The 20754-nt window shown below is 34.0% G+C and overlaps 2 protein-coding genes across 2 annotated transcripts in view; one reads left to right on the forward strand and one right to left on the reverse strand.

Moving 5' to 3' along the window:
- The window catches only part of LOC138329857 (uncharacterized), a 23887-nt gene extending 12082 nt beyond the window's left edge, over positions 1 to 11805 (forward strand). Inside the window, exons 6-10 of the mRNA XM_069277146.1 lie at positions 281 to 988; positions 3606 to 3661; positions 4436 to 4479; positions 5423 to 5557; positions 7420 to 11805. Of these exons, the coding sequence (XP_069133247.1) occupies positions 281 to 988; positions 3606 to 3661; positions 4436 to 4479; positions 5423 to 5557; positions 7420 to 7640 (1164 nt within the window). The 3' untranslated portion in view covers positions 7641 to 11805. The remainder of the gene's footprint in view (positions 1 to 280; positions 989 to 3605; positions 3662 to 4435; positions 4480 to 5422; positions 5558 to 7419) is intronic.
- Positions 11772 to 19814, reverse strand: LOC138329858 (uncharacterized protein DDB_G0290587-like). Its single transcript, XM_069277147.1, has 3 exons — positions 19745 to 19814; positions 18124 to 18174; positions 11772 to 13868 (listed from the first exon to the last, which is right to left on the reverse strand). The coding sequence occupies exons 1-3, from the start codon at positions 19812 to 19814 to the stop codon at positions 13120 to 13122; spliced, it is 870 nt and encodes a 289-aa protein (XP_069133248.1). The 3' UTR covers positions 11772 to 13119.
- Between the last annotated feature and the right edge of the window lie 940 nt (positions 19815 to 20754).

Here is a 20754-nt window from a genome sequence, read left to right on the forward strand (position 1 = left end):
ACAAAACAATACTATAGACCAGGGTTCAAACTACGGAACTCGAAACACTAGCCAGATATTCTACAGGTCACTAGTGATTGACCCAATTCAAATCTGCTACATTTCTATTTTAAAATCAAACATTTGATATATCTAAATATCATGTATGTTTTGAAAATCTTTGAAAAATAGAGAGAAAAAAAACCCCACAATTTTATATGTATATTATTCAATTTAATGTGCTATCATCTTAATATAGTATATAATAATTGCATGTATGTGTTCTTGTTTTGATTTACAGGGAAAAAATGTACTTCAGATTGCCGCTGATCATAGACAAATGAAGATATCGGCATATCTACACAAATTTAGGCTTACGGTCTCCATCTGCAAAAATGTTCCTGCTCAGCCTAATCCAGCAGCAGAACAGCCTAATTCAGTTACGGAACAGCCTAATTCAGTTACGGAACAGCCTAATTCAGTTACGGAACAGCCTAATTCAGTTACGGAACAGCCTAATTCAGTTACGGAACAGCCTAATTCAGCAACGGAACAGCCTAATTCAGCAACGGATACAGAAGATACTGATTTCTTCACTGGTATCAACCATTCTTCATCTGATTATTCCAAGAACTATGAAGTAAAAAAAGAAGTTGAATCTCCATCAATTTCCTGTAAAGTCACAAGTACAGGGGACAGTCTTAATGATTGTAGTTCCTCTCCAGTTTCTTCTTCAACTGTTGAAATGTCATCGTGTAATGAGGTTCAGTGCTCATCTTCAAAGTTACATATCTCTTCTGTTAGTCCCACTGACAACTCTTCTGAACCTGTCAAAAAGAAATTAAAAGTCTTGCTATTTAAAAGAGGTTCAATACCAGCCAATTCCATGGTGTTTGCTAATGGAGTGAAGCTACCGTCAATATCAGGTGTGTGTGGGGGAAATGTCCCTGATAATATGGAAAGAATCATTGAGGAATCAACTGACACCGACCCATCAAGTAATATCAAGGTAACTAGGAATTTCCTGCTCAAGTGATATCAGATCATCATGATTCAATAGAATCTCTGCTTCATACTTGCCAACTTTTTTAAATTCCCATCGGGGTAATTTCATGTGTTTAAGCTTTTAACTTCAAGAAAGTCTACTTAGTAACCCCCTTTGACGAAATTAAAGGTTTAATTTTGCATATTTTGACCTGTTCTTTCTGATGGTATACTTGGTCGGATTTTTGACATTTTGAATACTATTAAAGAATTTGGACTTTCTAAAATGGCCATAAATGGTGGTTCAAAATAGGTAGTCTCCCTCCAAAATAGGGAGGCTTGGCAAGTATGCTGCTTTGACCAGGGTTGGGGTAATTAAAAATGTAATTGTAATTAATTGCAATTAATTACATTTTTTCAAGTAATTGAAAGTAATTTGTAATTAAGAAATATTTCAATTACATGTAATTGTAATTGTAATTAATTACAATATAAAAATGTGTAATTAACAATTACATTTCAATTACTTTTCAATTACATTTATATATTTACTAATGTCTAAATAATTACCAAGATTAATGAATGTATGACATTTATTTGGCTATGTAGAAATTTAAACAGGTAACATATGTGAGACAGTAACCATAGTATACAGTATAGTATAGGTACCTGTAGTTTACCCCTCAAGCAATATACAAGTTTGAAGTTGTGAACACAAAGCCTGTGATTACAACTCACAAAGGTCTTGCTTATATAACACCTGTTGATCACCTAATTAGCAAATCTAATGAAGGCAAAAATATCGATGATAGTTCAGATTTGTCTTCACTGCCCCTGCCAAGAAAATTATAATTAACAGAAGACTTTTTTTCAGTTTTCTTCCCACAATATAAATAACACTGTTACGAAAGAGACACAACTGAGGTCTTAAATCCAATGAATTGTAGGCATCTACATTAGTGAAGTTTGCACAGAGAAATATTGTGACCCATTAAAGTTCTGGAAAGATTATTCTTGCAGATTTCTAAATTCGTCTTTTTTAGCTAGCAAGTACTTAGCTATACCAGCCACTTCAGCTCCAGTAGAGAGATTGTTTAGTGTTAATTTCTGGCAAAGTATTCCGACCAGACAGATACAGACTGTCTGATGATGATTTTGAGATGCTAATGATGATAAAATGCAATAAAAAATATGAATACCTTGTACATAAAGCTGACGCATTTGACAATATTACTGCTAGGTCCAATAAAAATGTACATGTAAAACAAAAATACACCCTACCAATACTCAATTGTACCTTGCGGTTTATGTGAAGTGAACATGTGTTCTATCAGAATTTACTAATATTGACTTATTATATCTGTATAACTGCTACAGTGTATGATTATACAAATGTGTATATGCAATGACGTATATCTCACTTTTAAATCCTTGGTATAAACATATAAAAAACATAGTAAGAAAATGTAATGTGTAATTGTAATTAATTACTTTTTGAATGTAATTGTAATTGTAATTAATTACATTTACAAAACTGAGTAATTGTAATTGTAATTGTAATTGAGTTTTGACCAAGTAATTGTAATTGTAATTAATTACATTGCAATGTAATTGACCCCAACCCTGGCTTTGACCACCAGAAAAGTGTTTCCTGTATATTTATGTATGTAGAAATCATATTTCTTTTCTACAAGAAAGGTGCTTCCTAGTACATAAAAATCTAATTTATGCTCTTCTAGAAAGCTGTCTTTGATACTCCAGGGGTTACTATCACTGCTGTTATATCCATGCAACACTGGAATATGTCACAGCCAAACTGAAGGCTCTGTTGTGTGATAGCAGATGAGGCAAGGAGTTTGGTCCTTTGGTGTATCAAAAGAATTGAATAATTGTACGCTGTGGTTGACTGTTTGACTTTGAAGTTGGGCATCGCTCTCTGTATACATAATATTCATAAGGAAGTCTCTGCAGACTGTCAGTTATTTTCTCCTGATCATGAACTATTGCTGTCTTCAGTTTTGCTCTGACATATTCAAGGGTTGGATTTAATGACAGTGATAGTAACCCCTGGAATATTGAGGATGCAAGATCAAGATAAAAATCATATTTCTATTCCACAAGAAAGGTGTTTCCTACATAGTAGTCATATATCTGCTTTACAAGAAAGGTGTTTTCATCTCAAGCTTGTAGTTAATTGTATAAATGGTTATTGCCATTCATCACAATCAGTAATCTGGAGATACTAAAATTCTTATTACTATTACCATATTCATCGTAATTAGCACCCCTCCCCCTAAAAGCACCCCTCCCCCTAAAAGCACTCCTCCCCCTAAAAGCACCCCTCCCCTTTTCTGGAGAAAAGTTAAAGTTGTATAAACATTCTCATACTTTGGATTTAAAAATGTTTTACAACATGTGATACCTCTAACATCAGCATTGTATTCCATTATACATGAACTTGCGAGCCTTTCACATGGGAATTCTGACATAATAATGTGTCTCAAATGATAAAGAGCATATGTATGTTCACTGTAACAGATTAATGTATCATTAGTGTAGACAGATTCAAAACATGGCCGACTTTTTTCATCCACATAAGTACAACTGACATTTTGCTTCATTGATATTTGTTTATGTTACAGATTGAACATGATCTCGATGATTATGATGAATATAGCTCCAATGCGGATTCCCTCAGGTCAGTACTCTTACACATCACTCAACATCAAAGAGTGTGGAGTCATATATACATTGTAGATATCCAAGGCATTTGGTTGTACTAAATTACTAATTTTGTACTGCACACATTCTTGTTTCTCGTCTCCATTGTTCAATGGTTATATACTTTAATATTTGGGCCGCGATGGTCAAGTGGTTAAACTGTCCTGACATTTTACCACAAATTAAACCCTCCACTTTCAAATCCATGTGAGGCAGTTGCCAGGTACTGATCGTAAACCAATGGTTTTTTCTATAGGTACTATATAATAAAAATCTAATTAAAATTAGACTTGTAATTCCGTTCCACTACAATGCTCTATGATACGCTCCAATACAAGATCAAACAACTCCCTCAGCATGACCCCTATGGTTAGACAATCAGCATATGTTGCCAACAAAATCTTTGGTGTGATTGCATTGATTCTTTCAAAGTATAAATGGCTAACAGTACATTCCAAAATGTTTCGTTTCTAGGCCAGGGGTCATACTGAGTTGACCCTTAACAGAGTGTTGTTAGATCTTGTATTGGAGTGCAACATAGAATATCATAGTGGAGCAGAATTGCAAGTCTAATTTTAATTAGATTGTATATAATTTATGTAATTACTTTCCTCGATCCACTATTTAAACTTGACATATCCTTAAATAATCCTAGTCTCATTACTCCATCACATAGGACATTAAAACAATCAGACCATATTACGGTAATGAAGAAATGAAGATATAATATGAATTTTGTATTTTTTTTCAGTGTTACAGATAAAAGAAGCAACAGTTCCAGGAGAACAAATTCAGGTAAGTCATCATTATTCTGCACTCATAGTAATATTTTTTTAACAAGCTTTGTTTTTATGTCACATATATATACATTGTAATTATGAGCTCACATTACCTGAAGGGTCTTTGAGCTTAAGATATTGTGCATAGTCCAGTGTCTGTCCAGTGTCTGTCCACCTATGGTCTTCGTTCAAATCATATTTGCGATTTAAATGATCTTACAAAAGATTGTGGCAAAATCTGGTCAGAATTATCTTTTAGGGAACAGATAAATACCCAATAAACGCCCATGCCCCTTAAAGCGCCCCTCACTTTTTTTGAGACCTCATTTCAATTGCCCAGGCATAAGACCAAAACTATCAAAACTGTATAGGTTGCAATAATTTCGTCTTATTAAGCACTTTTTCATATTTTCAATTTTTTAAGAGCCCAGGGTGCTTATACGGTCGAATACAGTACATGACGAACCAACTACATTCTAACTCAGTATTATCTGATTACTTTGTGGATATCAGCATAGTTGGACTAGTGCCTTATTCCTTGTGGCCTGGTTATATTGTATAGTCTCAAACCATGTAAAACAATTACGATTCCCAAATTTAATTTGTTAAAATGAAAAGGAAACAGTTTCAATCTTAAGGGATACTGTTAAAGATATTGTCATTCATATTTGTCCCATCTTGGAAAACTGAAAGTCTTTCTGAAGCTGCCATATTGGTTTTGACTTGATTGAAATCTTAAAACGAGATGTGTCAGACGAACCAGTTTTAGTAGAACGTTGCATTCGGCATGTCAATTTCGTACCAGAATGTTCCATCAAAATGGAACAGGCTGCGAAATTAAATCAAGATTATATTTATATGGATTTGATTATACATACATTATATACATTTACACCATAAGGTCGATAAAATAAAAATGAATTAAATGAAATAAATAATTATGTTTGTTTTTCTCGCAGAGGCTACTGGGACATCATCGCTTGTAGATTATTTAAGAGTTTGCAACACAGGCCAATCAGCGATACTTCAAGCATTAGATACAGACCGCACAAATTACAAAAACGACATACAAGAATGCCAAAGATATATTAAAGGTAGGTGTCTTGATTAAAGTTTTGTTCTAGTCTATATATAGCGATGATCGATTGGTTATGATTTTCTTACAGACTATGAATTATGAAAGGTAGTTTCATTCGATTTTTAATATGGGAGATAACTTGTAATTATATTATACTGTTGTGACCTTTTATTATATGTGCAAAACCACATTTACAAAAAAAATGTCTTAGACATGTTAGATACACAATAAAACAAATTTGAATGAAAGGGGAAAAATACATTAATTCATACTGTTGGTTCATCTCTTCGGAAAAAAAATTCAGTGAAATTGAAAAGTTTATTAAATATATAAATATAGACGAGTTTTCTGTAAATGGTATCCGATAATAAAATTGATAATTAGTGGGTTATCCCACAGGAGTTTGACGTTCTGCCAATAATATATAGTATAAATATATAAAAAAAATACCCCTATATACTATATAAAAACACCAGGAATGAAATGCATCGTTATTGTATTATCGGTGCAGTGACACATGCAGACATTGCCCAGAACAAATTTTACAGAGCTTTTACCAAAGGTGGTGAAAAATTTGGTCAGCCATGCATTTCATTCTTGGTGTTTTTATATAGTGTATAGGGGTATTTTTAATATATTTATACTGCATATTATTGACAGAACGTCAAACTCCAGTGGTTATCCTAAACTGATCATCAATTGTAATTTTACAACCGAATTCCAACACTTCTATAAATAGTATCTCTAATTTACTGCTGTTTATTTTGTGGATAAAATATTTGCAACAAAAATGATGTTCTGCAAATTAAATCTTCTGAAAATACCATTCTTGTTCATAAAAGGAAAACCACCTGTCCATTTATATAGTAATGTAATGAAAACACAAAATTACGTACTTGCCTTTGAAATTCAATTTAATCTTTCTCAACAATTTTATTTTGCTTTTCATTTCAACCAATTTTATTGAATAAATCAATAGGATTGGGCAACAGACTAGGCCTATATAAGCCCTTTTCTAGCCAGAGATTGTACAAATTAAATTATATACATATATTCAGTTGATGAAACATCATATTAATTCAACAAATATGGTATCAAAAAAGAATATATAGAGGTTACACAACAAGTGGTTGTTGGATATGGAATTTATTCCACACGAGTGAGTTATTTTTTAAAAGTTACAAAAGACACAAGCTTTAGCGAGTGTCTTTTGTAACTTTAAAAAAAATAACTTACGAGTGTGGAATAAATTCCATATCCAACAACCACGAGTCGTGTGACCTGTTTCTACCACAATAATATCCTATTTTAGCCGATAGAAATACGACGAGGATAAGTACGCAATCCAACAGCAGTTTTTGTGTCAAGCGGCGATATCACAGCATAGCATGACGTCACTCGATTATTGATGACGTTGACAAAAGGTGATACGACACTGAGAATGACGTAGTTCGGTCAAAGTTCATCGTGCCAGCCAATCAGAATGCGTACAGAGTTTATACCACGTGTGGTATAAACAAATTGTTAATCAACAGCTGCATCGTTTATTTGATACCCTGAGAGTTGAATAACAGCGCCTATTGTGGTAGAATATTATATATGCCATGTATTATACATGTACTCCTATAGATATATAAGTCATATTCATATCGATGGTTTTTTTAGATAATTGTATTAGAGAGATAATTCACTTATAGACAGAATAGTATAGTAGTAAAATAGTAATATGATATACCAACAGACTAGTAAGTCACTGATACTTTTTGACGTTTTCACGGTTTTAATGAAGTACATAATTCAGTGATTCTGACTGTGTCTCGGACTACAAAATTTACTCATAATTTATTTATATTTGCTTTTCATTATGTTCAACATCAGCTGTTGAAAAGGAGATCCACGACAGTGAATCTGAAATGAAGGCTAAAAATGACCGTCTAAAGGAGATTCTACAGGAAGTGGAACAGCTACAGACACAAATATTCAATCTTTCTAAAGAGTCCATGCAGAACAAGCAGATCCTGCAATCTCTACAGAAAAGTAAAAGTGATATCAAGAAAAAACTTCAGTTTTGTGAGAATGCCATCAAGGACTTGTCCTAATCAAGTGGCAGAAACATAGCAAAAATTTGCAAAAATGACATTTACCAAAAACAAATGATGGCATATTTGTAAATCTTTATTTTATTCAATGGCATGTAAAAAGGATGTCACTCAATCATGAAAAAATCTTTTATTTCATTTCAACAATTTATTTTATTAAAAACATGTAATAATGACTTCTATTGATTAATGCCAGACATTGATAACATTTCCACAAAAGCTAACAATTTATTCCTGTGAATGAGGACTGAAAATGATTTTACATGTGATTCTGTGACAACTTAATTACAAGTAAATGTTAATTAAGAACCAATGAGACAGCAGACTACTAGCATAAGGTTTTGAAGATCACTGGATTTGGAAGAATAAGTTGGTGCATACCAAACAGAGCATGTGCCTGTAGAATAAGATGGTATGATTTGTAGGAGAATAAGTTAGTGTGATTTGGAGAATCAGTTGGTATGATTTAGAGAATAAGTTGGTATGGTTTGTAGGAGAATAAGTTGGTGTGATTTGGAGAATAAGTTGGTGTGATTTGGAGAATAAGTTGGTGTGATTTAGAGAATAAGTTGGTATGGTTTGTAGGAGAATAAGTTGGTGTGATTTGGAGAATAAGATGGTGTGATTTAGAGAATAAGTTGGTATGATTTGTAGGAGAATAAGTTGATGTGATTTGGAGAATAAGTAGGTGTGATCTACAGAATAAGTTGGTATGGTTTGTTGGAGAATAAGTTGGTATGATTTGTAGGAGAATAAGTTTGTATAGTTTGTAGGAGAAAAAGTTGGTATGATTTGTAGGAGAATAATTTGGTATGACTTCTAGGAGAATAAGTTGGTATGGTTTTTAGGAGAATAAGTTGGTATGGATCAATCAGAGATTGTGTCTGTAGGAGAATAATTTGGTATAGTTTGTAGGAAAATAAGTTGGTATGATTTGTAGGAAAATAAGTTGGTATGGACCAATCAGAGCAGTATGTGTCTGTAGGAAAATAAGTGGGTGAAAGAGATTAAATGTACAGAAGATTATAATATTCGTTACTGTTACAAAAGGATTGATTTTGTGATAAAATGATTATTGGAAGGCATTTTCTTCAAATTAAGAATAAAGTTTTAATGTATTAAAAGCAAAATAAATTGAAAAATGATAAAGTGTAATTTTGATGTTAAATAAGGCTTCGGAAAGACATCTGACCAAACATTTATATAATAGCTTTGTGCTAAGTCCTATGTCAATTTGTTTACAACGTACACTTACATAGTACCTAAATGTACAGACAATGACTTTAATGAAAATATTTTTAGTACAATTAAAATCAATATTAATTGGATGGATGATAATATGTTAAATTAAATATCGTTTAGTTTCCTTTGCCACATATTTGATGCTGTGAAACAGCAATCATAGTTACGCTAAGCGAGTCTGAGCACATCAAAACAAATAATAAGAATCCGTGATGAAAATTAAATACTGTTTTGTTACTTTCACACCCTAATTGAAGGTATAGAATAATAAAACACACATGTACAATAATTGTCACAATGATAATCGATGTGTACAATTAAGCAATCAGTGATGTTTTCCGATGTTTACTTAGAACTATTTCGTTTTGATCTTGGTTCAGAGATTGTGTATTCCCGAAAATCACACACAACGCCATCTTAATTTATTCCTCCGCAGTGGATTTTCTTAGATTTTCTATCTAGTTGAATGTTACAAAATTGATGCTATAAAATATGTTTCATTATATTTGTTTTAATGATTTATACAAAAAAAAAATAAGATTTTAATGTGCTTGCAAAAGTCTTTTATTTGGATGACTTTGGGTGAACTACATCTGTTGCAATTACTACGCTCTCTCCTATATCTAGAGATGAGAAATATCTCGAGTTGCCTTTCTTAAACGCCATTGCTATTAGGCCTTCATTGCAGGAATTTATTATTTACAGCTACCTTTAATTATTTAATTAAAATCAAATCAAACAAATACATTTGGAAATTATACATGAGGTGTCAATCTCTAGTCAACGTTAATTCCATCTTTCTTTTTTTCTGAAAATATGTACGGCCGTAACACTGCTATATTACCGTGGTAAACTGAACTACTGTATATCTGATGAAATTACTACGCTCTCTTCCATCTAGAGACAACTTGTTCAAGCCGTGTTTAAACAAACATACACAGCACATTTGCAACAATGTTTCATATCGAAGGATTGTTGTAATAGGTAACCAAATTATGACTTTTTATTTGACAAAAGTATCTGGCCATGATTTATAAGCCAAAAGTCGGCAAAGCAAAGTGATACACTTGCAAGCAGCCATGTTAGTCTTTCTAACAAGGAAATCACTATATAATCTGGAAATCGCAATATTTCTGTTGTTATTATATGAATATTAATTAACTTATTTTCTTTTCTTTTAAAGAGACATTGGTGAAATTGATAATTTCAGTAATTAATCAATATGTGTACTGTATATAGATTACTTACATGTATTAAACGAAAATGGCACTCAGACTTTTACCAGATTTATTGGTTTAATACTTTATTTCAGAAATAAGAAATTGTAATATCAACTTTAATTATAATAAAATAGTAAATATCTTTTGTTTAACTCCAAAATTCAACATTGTACATTATATATATATATAAATACAATGTTCTACAACATGTTAACTAAATTTAATAATATATATATGATAAACCAATTCTTTTATTCCTTTGTTTGAGTCCTTCATTCACAGCATCTATGAGTGGCCTTGGCACTTTGATTTGTGCTCAGCGATCAAAAATGAAATCTTAAGGCATATTATATAATTTTAATTTTGAAGATATCACTACCGAAATGACAACTTTTAGGTCAAACTACAAATCTACAAAGGTGTACATGTACTTTGAAATCAGCAAGTCATGTATGATAATCAACCTTTCCAGCTTCATATACATGTATAAGTACTCATACAGGATACTCCACTGGTTTAGATAACTAGCAACTATCAACATACAGTTGTATGTGATAATCTCCCTCGCTTTAATTACTACATCCATCTCCCTCGCTTAAAATATGTACTTGATTTACATGATAATCTTCCTTGCTTCACATACGTACATATACGTGATAATCTTCCTTGCTTAAAATATGTACATATACATTATGTATGTGATAATTCCCATGCTTAGCATACGTACATATACGTGATAATCTCTCTTGCGTAACATTCGTACATATACGTGATAATCTCCCTTGCTTAAAATACGTACATATACATTATGTACGTGATAATCCTTACATAAATTAATAGAAACCTTCATACAAGATAGTTGCCAAAACTTGAAATATTCTAAATATTCTTTTATGATACAGTAATGGTGCAAATGTTTGAGCAAAATCTGTTTTGAATTAACTTGTAATTTTTATGCGTTAAACGTAATCATTTAATTCTGTGGCACTAAGCTTTCTTGTTATTTTTAATGCTTTAAACGTAATCATACAATTCTGTGACACTCATGATCAGTCTATTCTTTAAATGTATAATCTCAGTTATGGCAGTCACTCATTATTTACATGTAATCAAAGTTATCTTTTGAATTCGAATTCTTTTACCTTAAACATGTTTATACTGGTATACCACACGGATTCGAGAGGTAAATAATATCTGGTTATAAAACTGTGCTGAATCTGCCTTATTCATTAATATTGACATGTATTAATTGTATTGATTGATTGTTATAATTTGCTGCATGTATTTAGGTGTACATGGTGCATGTATGTATGCTTGTGGATGAAAGTAAGAACGATGTATTATATTTATATCTGGCTTGTATTGGTATGTACAATGTACTATGTAATTGTTTAAATCCTCATTCGTACCATTATTTTCATGAACGTTTATTTGTTTAATTCATCATTCCTAACGTTATAATCATTACGGGAATTGTTTAAGTCATCATTCGTGCCGTTACATTCTTGAATGTAATTAATCATCATTTAAACCGTTGTGTTCATTAATGTTTACTAATTGTTTAAGTCATCATTCTTATCGTTACATTCTTAATCGTAATTGTTTAAGTCACCATTTGTACTGTTATATTCATGAATGGGAGTGTTTTCACTTTCAGCTATCGATATAAAATGTTGATATCATTAAATAAATGTAAATATGAATTATTTTCATATTTTATGTGCTCTGGCGTGATAACCGCAAAGATAATCTTACCGCTAAAATATGCGGGTTTATTTAAAACAACATAATTTAGATAACAAAAAATACATTTAGCGATATAGGGTAAACCCTAAAGTTAGAAATATAAATATAAACTGAAATCCAACGTCTTTCACGTCTAATAACGGTCATCTACAAAAAAAGTACTTTCGCAATTCACCGAAACACTTAATTGTACTGATGGGTTTTTTTTCCACGGTGATTCATTTTCGCAAAGTCTAATTGCTCGCAAATACCATAAAATTCAATCCCACGCGAAAAAAGACGAGTTCGCAGTATATTTACAGCTACAATTTCAGAGAAACGTATACAAACCTATATTTATATTTATAGAGGTGGCGGTATAAGGGGGATTACTGTAGAACCAGCTGTCTCCTTATCTCAATTGGGTAAATTTTTTATTATCTTTGATAATTCATTCGTACACATATCGAAGTGTATTGACTAAGCAAAACTATTTTAAATCATTCATACATTTCATTTGTCGATTACTGTAAAATCCTTAATTTTTCGTGAGGGTTTAATTTTCGGGGATTTCGTTTTTGACCAAAATTAACGAATTTACGATTCCACGATCTTTTTAATGCATGCATACAAATTGTCAGGCACATTTAGTCGTTAATTTGATGATTGGTACACTACTGTATCAAGTCTATTCAGGGAGCAAGATAAAACGTTTGGTTCAAACAAAGTCTACACAAAATTGGTAGACTATACCTGCCATCAAATAATTGATTGAGTCTATCATGAAATTATCAACGCTGACACGATATTTTTTTCACGGATATAATGTAAAAACACTGGGGCTGAGTATCAACTGTGTATTTTCGACAGTAATATAATGTTTGTATCGTCTTCCACACGAATTTAAGTTCCAAACGAAATTGTAAAAAAATATTTAATCCACGAAAATTTAGCAAAACGAAAAGGAACTATTTCGCAGTACACGTCAACACTCAAAAACTCACAATAATACATTCACATGGATATTGACGTGGAGTGATTGTCGGTATTATTTGTCACACATTGAACTATTACCAAAAGTCCATTAAGAATCCATTAAAACGTGACCAGAACCAGTGCTTATTTGACGCACATAGCTTAATTGATTAATGATCATTCACATGCAGTATATTATTGTCTGATGCCATGGCAAAGAAGAATAAGGCAAGTCTATTAAACCAGATTCCTTTTCCTTTGTCTTTTGAGGGATATTTCATCTCATTAATTGGAAAAATGTTTATGAAGCTATCTTTTTAAATGGAATTAATGCTGTTGCCTCCAAAACTATACCTCATCGTTTGAGCTGTCCTCACAAGAAATTGGAGGTCGAGAAAAATGATAAAGAAAATGAACAGTGCAATAAGGCCAACACCAATGATCCCGATTCCTTGGGCAGACGGGCGCGAGTCTGGCATGCTGTTGAGTTTACGGAAGTATGAAGATAGTTCTGTGTAATTTACTGTTAGTTCTTTTCGGAGTTGTGCCAGTTTTTGTTGCAATTCTTCTGTGGTGAGAGCCGTGACGTTTTTAATGGAACATGCGCAGACACATTGTGCTATGTTTTCCGCAGCACTTCCCTGGTTTGTTCCTTCGCTGGTAGCCATTATGTCTGTACTTGAGCTGGTGTGTCCCTGTGTCGTAGGGGTTTTAGTTGTAGTTTCTGTTACAGTAGATGATTGCTCATTATTTGTCGTAAGTTGTAATCCAGTTGTCATAGCAATTTTGGTGGTTGTGGAGGTTGTAGTTATAATTGGTGTTGTGGTTGTTGTGTGCGTTGTAGTTGTTTGCGAAGTTGTAATTGTTGTCAGTGCAGTTGTTGGCGATGCTGTAGTTGTTGTCAGTGCAGTTGTTGGCGATGCTGTACTTGTTGGTGATGTTGTACTTGTTGCCGGTGTGGTTGTTGTTGTCGATGTTGCAGTTGTTGGTGCAGTCGTCGTCGTCGTTGTTGGTGCAACTGTGGTTGTCGTCGTTGCTGTTGTTGTTAGATCTGTTGGGAAAGTACCTGCAAACCGAACAAAACTGACATTTGACTTTTTTTTCTATCTTTATGACGTAATATATCGGATAAGGAAGTTCTTCTAGTCGTTTGAAACCTGTCTCTAGCGTAAACCACTGTATAAGGACAATATGCTTATTAAGTCCATTTTCTTTGGATCCAAAGTGGCTATTTGCATGAAAGATGACTTTAATAAAAAGATCATTTGTTCCTTGTCAGTTTGAGAAGGCTTTGTGGACTAGACCGAAAATGCAATGTGAAAAAGCGCTCGAACAAGGTTATATCATAAAGAAAAAAATTGCATTGACTGACAAAAAAAAAAAAAAAATAGTAATCCACACTTTAAAATTTTTAGACCTACAATTTCTTTAATGAAATTAAAATAAAAACCACCAAATGAACAATACTACAGAAACGGAGCCTACATTTACATAATTTTCGTTTGTTGATGTTATTGTAAACGTCACAAAATTGATTTATGAATCAAAATGACATTAGTTAATTTTCTAGCCGCGTCTCCCTGGTGTGGAATTTTGATATGGAAATCAAATTGAAACTGGTTGATTATATAAGACGTCCTCGTACAAACCCATCGGTGTTTGGTAGTATTATACTTTATAACTGGAAAAGGGTCTATTGAAGGTTATAATGTTCATTGACAGATAAGATAAGATAAGAAAAGATAATTTATTAACGTCTCACCTTCAAAGATTTACAATCATATTAAAACATTAAAAGGTACCAATCTTAAAAAAGCCATTCTAAAAAGAGTTATGAGAGACTACTCCTAAAAAAGGTCAATTTCAAACTTATTTACATAAAATACATTGTACATTTCTCTTTAAAATATACCATACGTGTATAAAGGTATTATAAAAGAAAAGAACATATTGCACCTACTTCACCACGTGATTCCGTGGGTACATAATGTATTAAATAAATGTATGGCTTTAGTGAGTGGGACAAGCGAGAGTGGTTGGGTCCATCCCTACCTACAATTCGCTTATCCCACATCAAAGTCAATATATATTGACGCACTTTTACCTTTATATTTTTGTGTAGCCAAGGTCGACCCATGGCATTCAACTGTTCCTCTAATAATATAATAAGGAAGAAGACGAACAAAATGAACATTTTAAGAATATTAATAGCTGAATAGCTGTTTATAATTCACGTGCTATGAATATCCCATGTGTCCTCCATCGGACTTAGTCTACTATTTTCCGTTATTCTTACTGAAATATTCCGAATAGCCTCTTTGTACTTCACAAAGTTTACCGATAACGTTAGCAAAAAGATAGGTATGTATGTCCATAACCAAGGAGCACCAAATGTACTTGTTCTTATATTTTTATGTACGAAAACTTCGACAAATATATGTATGTAAAATTCGTCCTTAAGATTTTTTTAGAAATGTTTATTGATTATACTGCCTGAGCTACAACAAACAATTTGCTATACTCTGATTGGACGTTCTTACAACACATTATTTTTTGAAAATTAATTATCCTGTCAAAATTAAATTGCTGAGTGAATTTACAACCCGAATTTTGGTCCTATTATTTCTGCATATCTTTCTGTTTCATTATGCAAAATGATAATTTATTCAGTTCAATTTACATTAAGAATAGAACCAAATTGGAAAAAAAAATATGTGCTTACTTAAAATGCTGACCTTGCTAATATAATTGTTATTTAAAGCTTTACAAGGATTTCAATATTTTGCACAAAAGAAAAGTATTTGTCAGGTTACAACAAAACGTCAGTTATATAATTGCTGTTGCCCCGACGTCTGTGTTCAAAGTTAACTTTCGGTAGATTTGAAAAATATGCTTACCTTTATTTTGGTCTTTCATATTTCATTTTATGTGCGACGTACGTTGAAATTACGTACTTGCGCCGTCGACGGAGCTCACAAAGCTCTCATCATTTGAACATTAATTCGTGTTTACACATGCAAATGTATGTCTCATTAGAAAAAAAAACAAACAGTAATATGAAATATTGACTTTGCTTTTGGTGGATGCGCAGGCAAAATATTAGACATAGTGCCATGGACTGCTATTCATTATTTTAAATATTTTCATCTTGAAGTAAAATAAAAGCTCAAACTTTTCAAAAGGGCCGGTGAGCTTATGTCATGGCGCGGCGTCCGTCGTCCGTCCGTCGTCAGTCCGTCAACATTTCCTTTAAATCGCTACTAGTCATAGAGTTCTGCATGGATTGTAACCAAATTTGGCCAGAAACATCCTTGGGGGAAGGGGAACAGAACTTGTATAAATTTTGGCTCTGATCCCCCAGGGGCAAGAGGTGCGGGGCCCATTATGGGAACTATAGGTAAATCCTATAAATCGCTACTTGTCCTAGAGTTACGCATGGATTGTAACCAAATTCGGCCAGAAACATTCTTGGGGAAAGGGGAACAGAACTTGTATAAATTTTGGCTCTGACCCTCCGGGGGCAGGAGGGGCGGGGCCCAATAGGGGAACTAAAGGTAAATCCTATAAATCGCTACTTGTCCTAGAGTTCTGCATGGATTGTAACCAAATTTGGCCATAAACATCCTTGGGGGAAGGGGAACAGAACTTGTATAAATTTTGGCTCTGACCCCCGGGGGCAGGAGGGGCGGGGCCCAATAGGGGAAATAAAGGTAAATCTTATAAATCGTTACTTGTCCTGTAGTTCTGCTTATAGATTGTAACCAAATTTGGCCAGAAACATCCTTTGGGGAAGGGGAACAGAACTTGTATAAATTTTGGCTCTGACCCCCCGGGGGCAGGAGGGGCGGGGCCCAATAGGTTAAATAGAGGTAAATCCTATAAATCGCTACTTGTCCTAGAGTTCTGCATACAGATTGTAACCAAATTTGGCCTTAAACATCCTTGGGGGAAGGGGAACAGAACTTGTATAGATTTTGACTCTAACCCCCCGTGGGCAGGAGAGGCTGGGCCCAAAATGGGAAATAAAGGTAAATCCTATAAATCGCTACTAGTCATATAGTTCTGCTTGGATTTTAACCAAATTTTGCCCAGAAACATCCTTGGGGTTAACAGAATTTGTATAAATTTTGGCTTTGACCCCCCCCCCCCCCCGGAGCAGAAAGAGTGGGGCCCAATAGGGGAATTAGAGGTAAATATTCAAATTCCTTCAGAAAAGAAACAATGAACCTGTATTCAGAACATTACTAGGTATTACAAACATTATTAGCGATACAGGCCCTCTGGGCCTCTTGTTGTAATTTAGAAAATAATACTAATCCATCTTCTCCAGGTTTTTAAGGGAAAAAACCATTTTTCAGTAGTATAGCATCTTAAACCAAATAATGCTGAACGTGTTTGTTTGGGACTTAATGTATACAGGTACCAAGTGTCTCTAAATCACACATTTACGCATCTTCCTACGTGCTTCCTTTACATCCAGCCATTTGGCCAAAAAACCAGTTATAACTTACCATTTTGAAAACAGCCCAGTGATATCTTACCATTTTGCCAATAAACCAGTTTTGACTAACCATTTAGCCAAAAGCCCAACGTTAACTTACCATTAAGCCAATAACCCAACGTTAACCTACAATTTAGCCAACAGCCCAACGTTAACTTACCATTTAGCCTATAACCCAACGTTAACTTACCATTTAGCCAATAACCCAACGTTAACTTACCATTTAGCCAATAACCCAACGTTAACTTGCCATTTGGCCAATAACCCAACGTTAACTTACCATTAAGCCAATAACCCAACGTTAACTTACCATTTAGTCAATAACCAAACGTTAATTTACCATTTAGTCAATTACCCAACGTTTATATACCATTTAGCCAATAACCCAACGTTAACCTACCATTTAGCCAATAACCCAGCGTTAACTTACCATTTAGCCAATAACCCAACGTTAACTTACCATTTGGCCAATAACCCAACGTTAACTTACCATTTGGCCAATAACCCAACGTTAACTTACCATTAAGCCAATAACCCAACGTTAACTTACCATTTAGTCAATAACCAAACGTTAATTTACCATTTAGTCAATTACCCAACGTTTATATACCATTTAGCCAATAACCCAACGTTAACCTACCATTTAGCCAATAACCCAGCGTTAACTTACCATTTAGCCAATAACCCAACGTTAACCTACCATTTAGCCAATAACCCAACGTTAACTTACCATTTAGCCAATAACCCAACGTTAACTTACCATTTGGCCAATAACCCAACTTTAACTTACCATTTGGCCAATAACCCAACTTTAACTTACCATTTGGCCAATAACCAAGTATCACTAATGCGTGTGCTTCAACGAACTGCTCTGCAAAGTGATACAAAGATGGTAATTAATGATAAGAAGATAGCGTTGTCAACATTTATATCTTATGTATCATAAAATCGCGAAAAGTTGGACATGCATAAAAAATGGCTATACAGCATATCAGTTTTAATCAATATGTATACATATACCATGACACTTTGTCTATTCTTTAATTTATGCATTCAGTAAACTAAGGATGAAGTTGCATTATATATGTATATAACGTGCGATATTTTAAATGGTCTGCTAATTACACACACACACAAAGTTTAAAGGCACATTTATTTCTAAATATGCAATTTCCACATCATTCGACAGCGCTTAAGCGGAGGAAGAGATTGGTAATGCATGTTAATGTCCGCCAGATAATGACCCTTCTCGGCAAAGCTAGGCAAAACGAGTCTGATAACATTAATTCCTCTGAAATTCCGTATGAGAATTCGCGAAAATTTATGGTCGTGAATATGTTTTAAACATAATAACTCACCCTGAATTCATTGAGATTTAAACGCGAAACTAGGTCACTGCGAAAATAAGTTGGTGTATAGTCAATGAGAATGTGAGTAGTGAGAAAAGTCTCGTGCAAGTAAATAAGTCATCATCTCCAATGAAAATAATTCATGTACCACGTGATACCCGATAACGGTTGTGCGGTACAGGTATCTTCAGTGGTGATAGAATGAAGCCCTTTGTAATCTTCCCGCTGTAATGACGTTAGTGCGGGATAAATCTCTCCCAGGGTGCATTGCGGCCCCCACAATTTCATCTCTGTAAGCGACCCAGCGAAATTTCAAGATTCTTGAAAAACGTATTTAGGATGCTAGTAAATTCTTAAATACTTGTTGCAAGTTTCCTTTCGTATCATTTTCCTGTTAACGACTGTCAGTTCTGACATGATATAATTAGATAATTCAATATCAAATCAAACAATAATGGATTCTTTTGCGGATACACTAGATTTACATGTAAGTAAATAGTCGCGATTTGCATACGACGCCCGCCGTTTTAAAAACAATCACTTTGACGTCATATGTATAGGGGGTGCAATGTACTGAAAAATCGTCATGACCTAATATGTGACCCGAGTTCAACAGACGGCCAGTTCGTGAGCCGTTGATAGGGATAATGACCAAAATGAACCCTGGGGGAGATTGGTGCGGTATCATCTTTTAACGCTATTCCGTCACAAATAGAAACAATAGTCCCGCACAATCGTGATCGGGTATCACGTGGTACGTGAGTTATACCCATTACTAATGTCTAATGACACTGACTATTAATTGCATGCGATTATTAATTTGGAGGTGAACTAATGTTAAATATGATTGGGTCGTATGAACAAAGCCTCGCACACAGATTCAAACCCAACTTTTTTAGAACTTGACTGACATTACAGCTGCGGTGCCTACATGCACAACCGGTGTTATCTGGAGAAAGTATCGCGTCAGAGTTCCCTGCCCTTGCGGTAGGGTATTGGTTATGACATCATGGTGTTTGCGAGCATTTAACGTCATACTTTTCCAAAGAAAACGACATGATTTTTACTCAATAATGACGTCATAATGGATACCTAGTCGCAAGGGAGGTAACTCTGTGTTATATTGGGCCGTGGTGGCCGAATGGTTAAGATGTCTCGACATATTACTACAAGCCCTTCACTTCTGGGTCGCGAATTCGAATCCCGTGTGGGGCAGTTGGCAGGTACTGACCGCTGGACGGTGGGTTTTCTCCGGGTACTCCGTCTTTCCTACACCAATAAACCTGACACGTCTGGGCTGTTAATAGGACGTTAAACTAATAGTAAAATATAAAAAAAAACTGTGATATACAAAGACTGGACACTTTACCTGTAATAGTCCTGCCGGTAAAAGAGATACTCGCTCCATCTGGAATTGGTTCTAGAAAGTTGATCGTCAAACAATGTACAGTTGAGGTATATATAGGGTTTGTCGAAATCTTTGTCGTAAAATTCTGCAAAAGAATGGACTATGCCTTTTAAATTTTATCATTGGTAATTGATACAAATTTTAATGCCATAACCAATTGGAAATCATCGTGAAATCGACTTTTGTATATGTATTTGCATATTATACAGTAATCTGCCCTTACAAATAACACGTCATGTGTTTGCTAATGTCTTACTATTCAGAGAAAACGACGTGAAAGTAACTCATAAAATATTGACTTCACAATGGATACCTACCAAAAAGGGAGGTAACTATTCGTTCATTCTCCACTAAATGTACATTATTCCATTATTTAGTGTCCTCTTACCTCGGACAAATTAAATGATGAGAGGGGTTAGTGACAGATACGTTATGGAAAAATACCCATATCGACAGAAACTCTCACGCATGTCATAAAACATTCAAAATTAGCTTAAAAAACACGTGGCAAGTGTTCGAGGGTTTGTCAATAGTTTACAAGCGGGAAGATTCGTAATGTTACCAGTTTTAGGAAACTCAAATAAGAAAAGCCCTAACTTCCCTTTAGTATATACATGTACATAGTGACATATATAGACATTTCTGAAAATAATCACGTGCTTTCTAACACTAGTTAGCGGTATTGATAAAGGTA

The sequence above is a fragment of the Argopecten irradians genome, chromosome 8 (genome assembly GCF_041381155.1).
Source record: "Argopecten irradians isolate NY chromosome 8, Ai_NY, whole genome shotgun sequence".
Lineage (NCBI taxonomy): Eukaryota > Metazoa > Mollusca > Bivalvia > Pectinida > Pectinidae > Argopecten > Argopecten irradians.

Bases quoted from the DNA above. Each gene is read 5' to 3' on its own strand.
- LOC138329858 (XM_069277147.1), bottom strand. From the start codon at position 19,814: ATGTCGAGACATCTTAACCATTCGGCCACCACGGCCCAATATAACACA. The intron at 18,175-19,744 runs GTATCCATTATG...ATCACTTTGCAG, and splicing joins GTTACCTCCCTTGCGACTAG to AGCAGTTCGTTGAAGCACAC. The intron at 13,869-18,123 runs GTAAGTTAAAGT...TTCGGTTTGCAG, and splicing joins ACTTGGTTATTGGCCAAATG to GTACTTTCCCAACAGATCTA.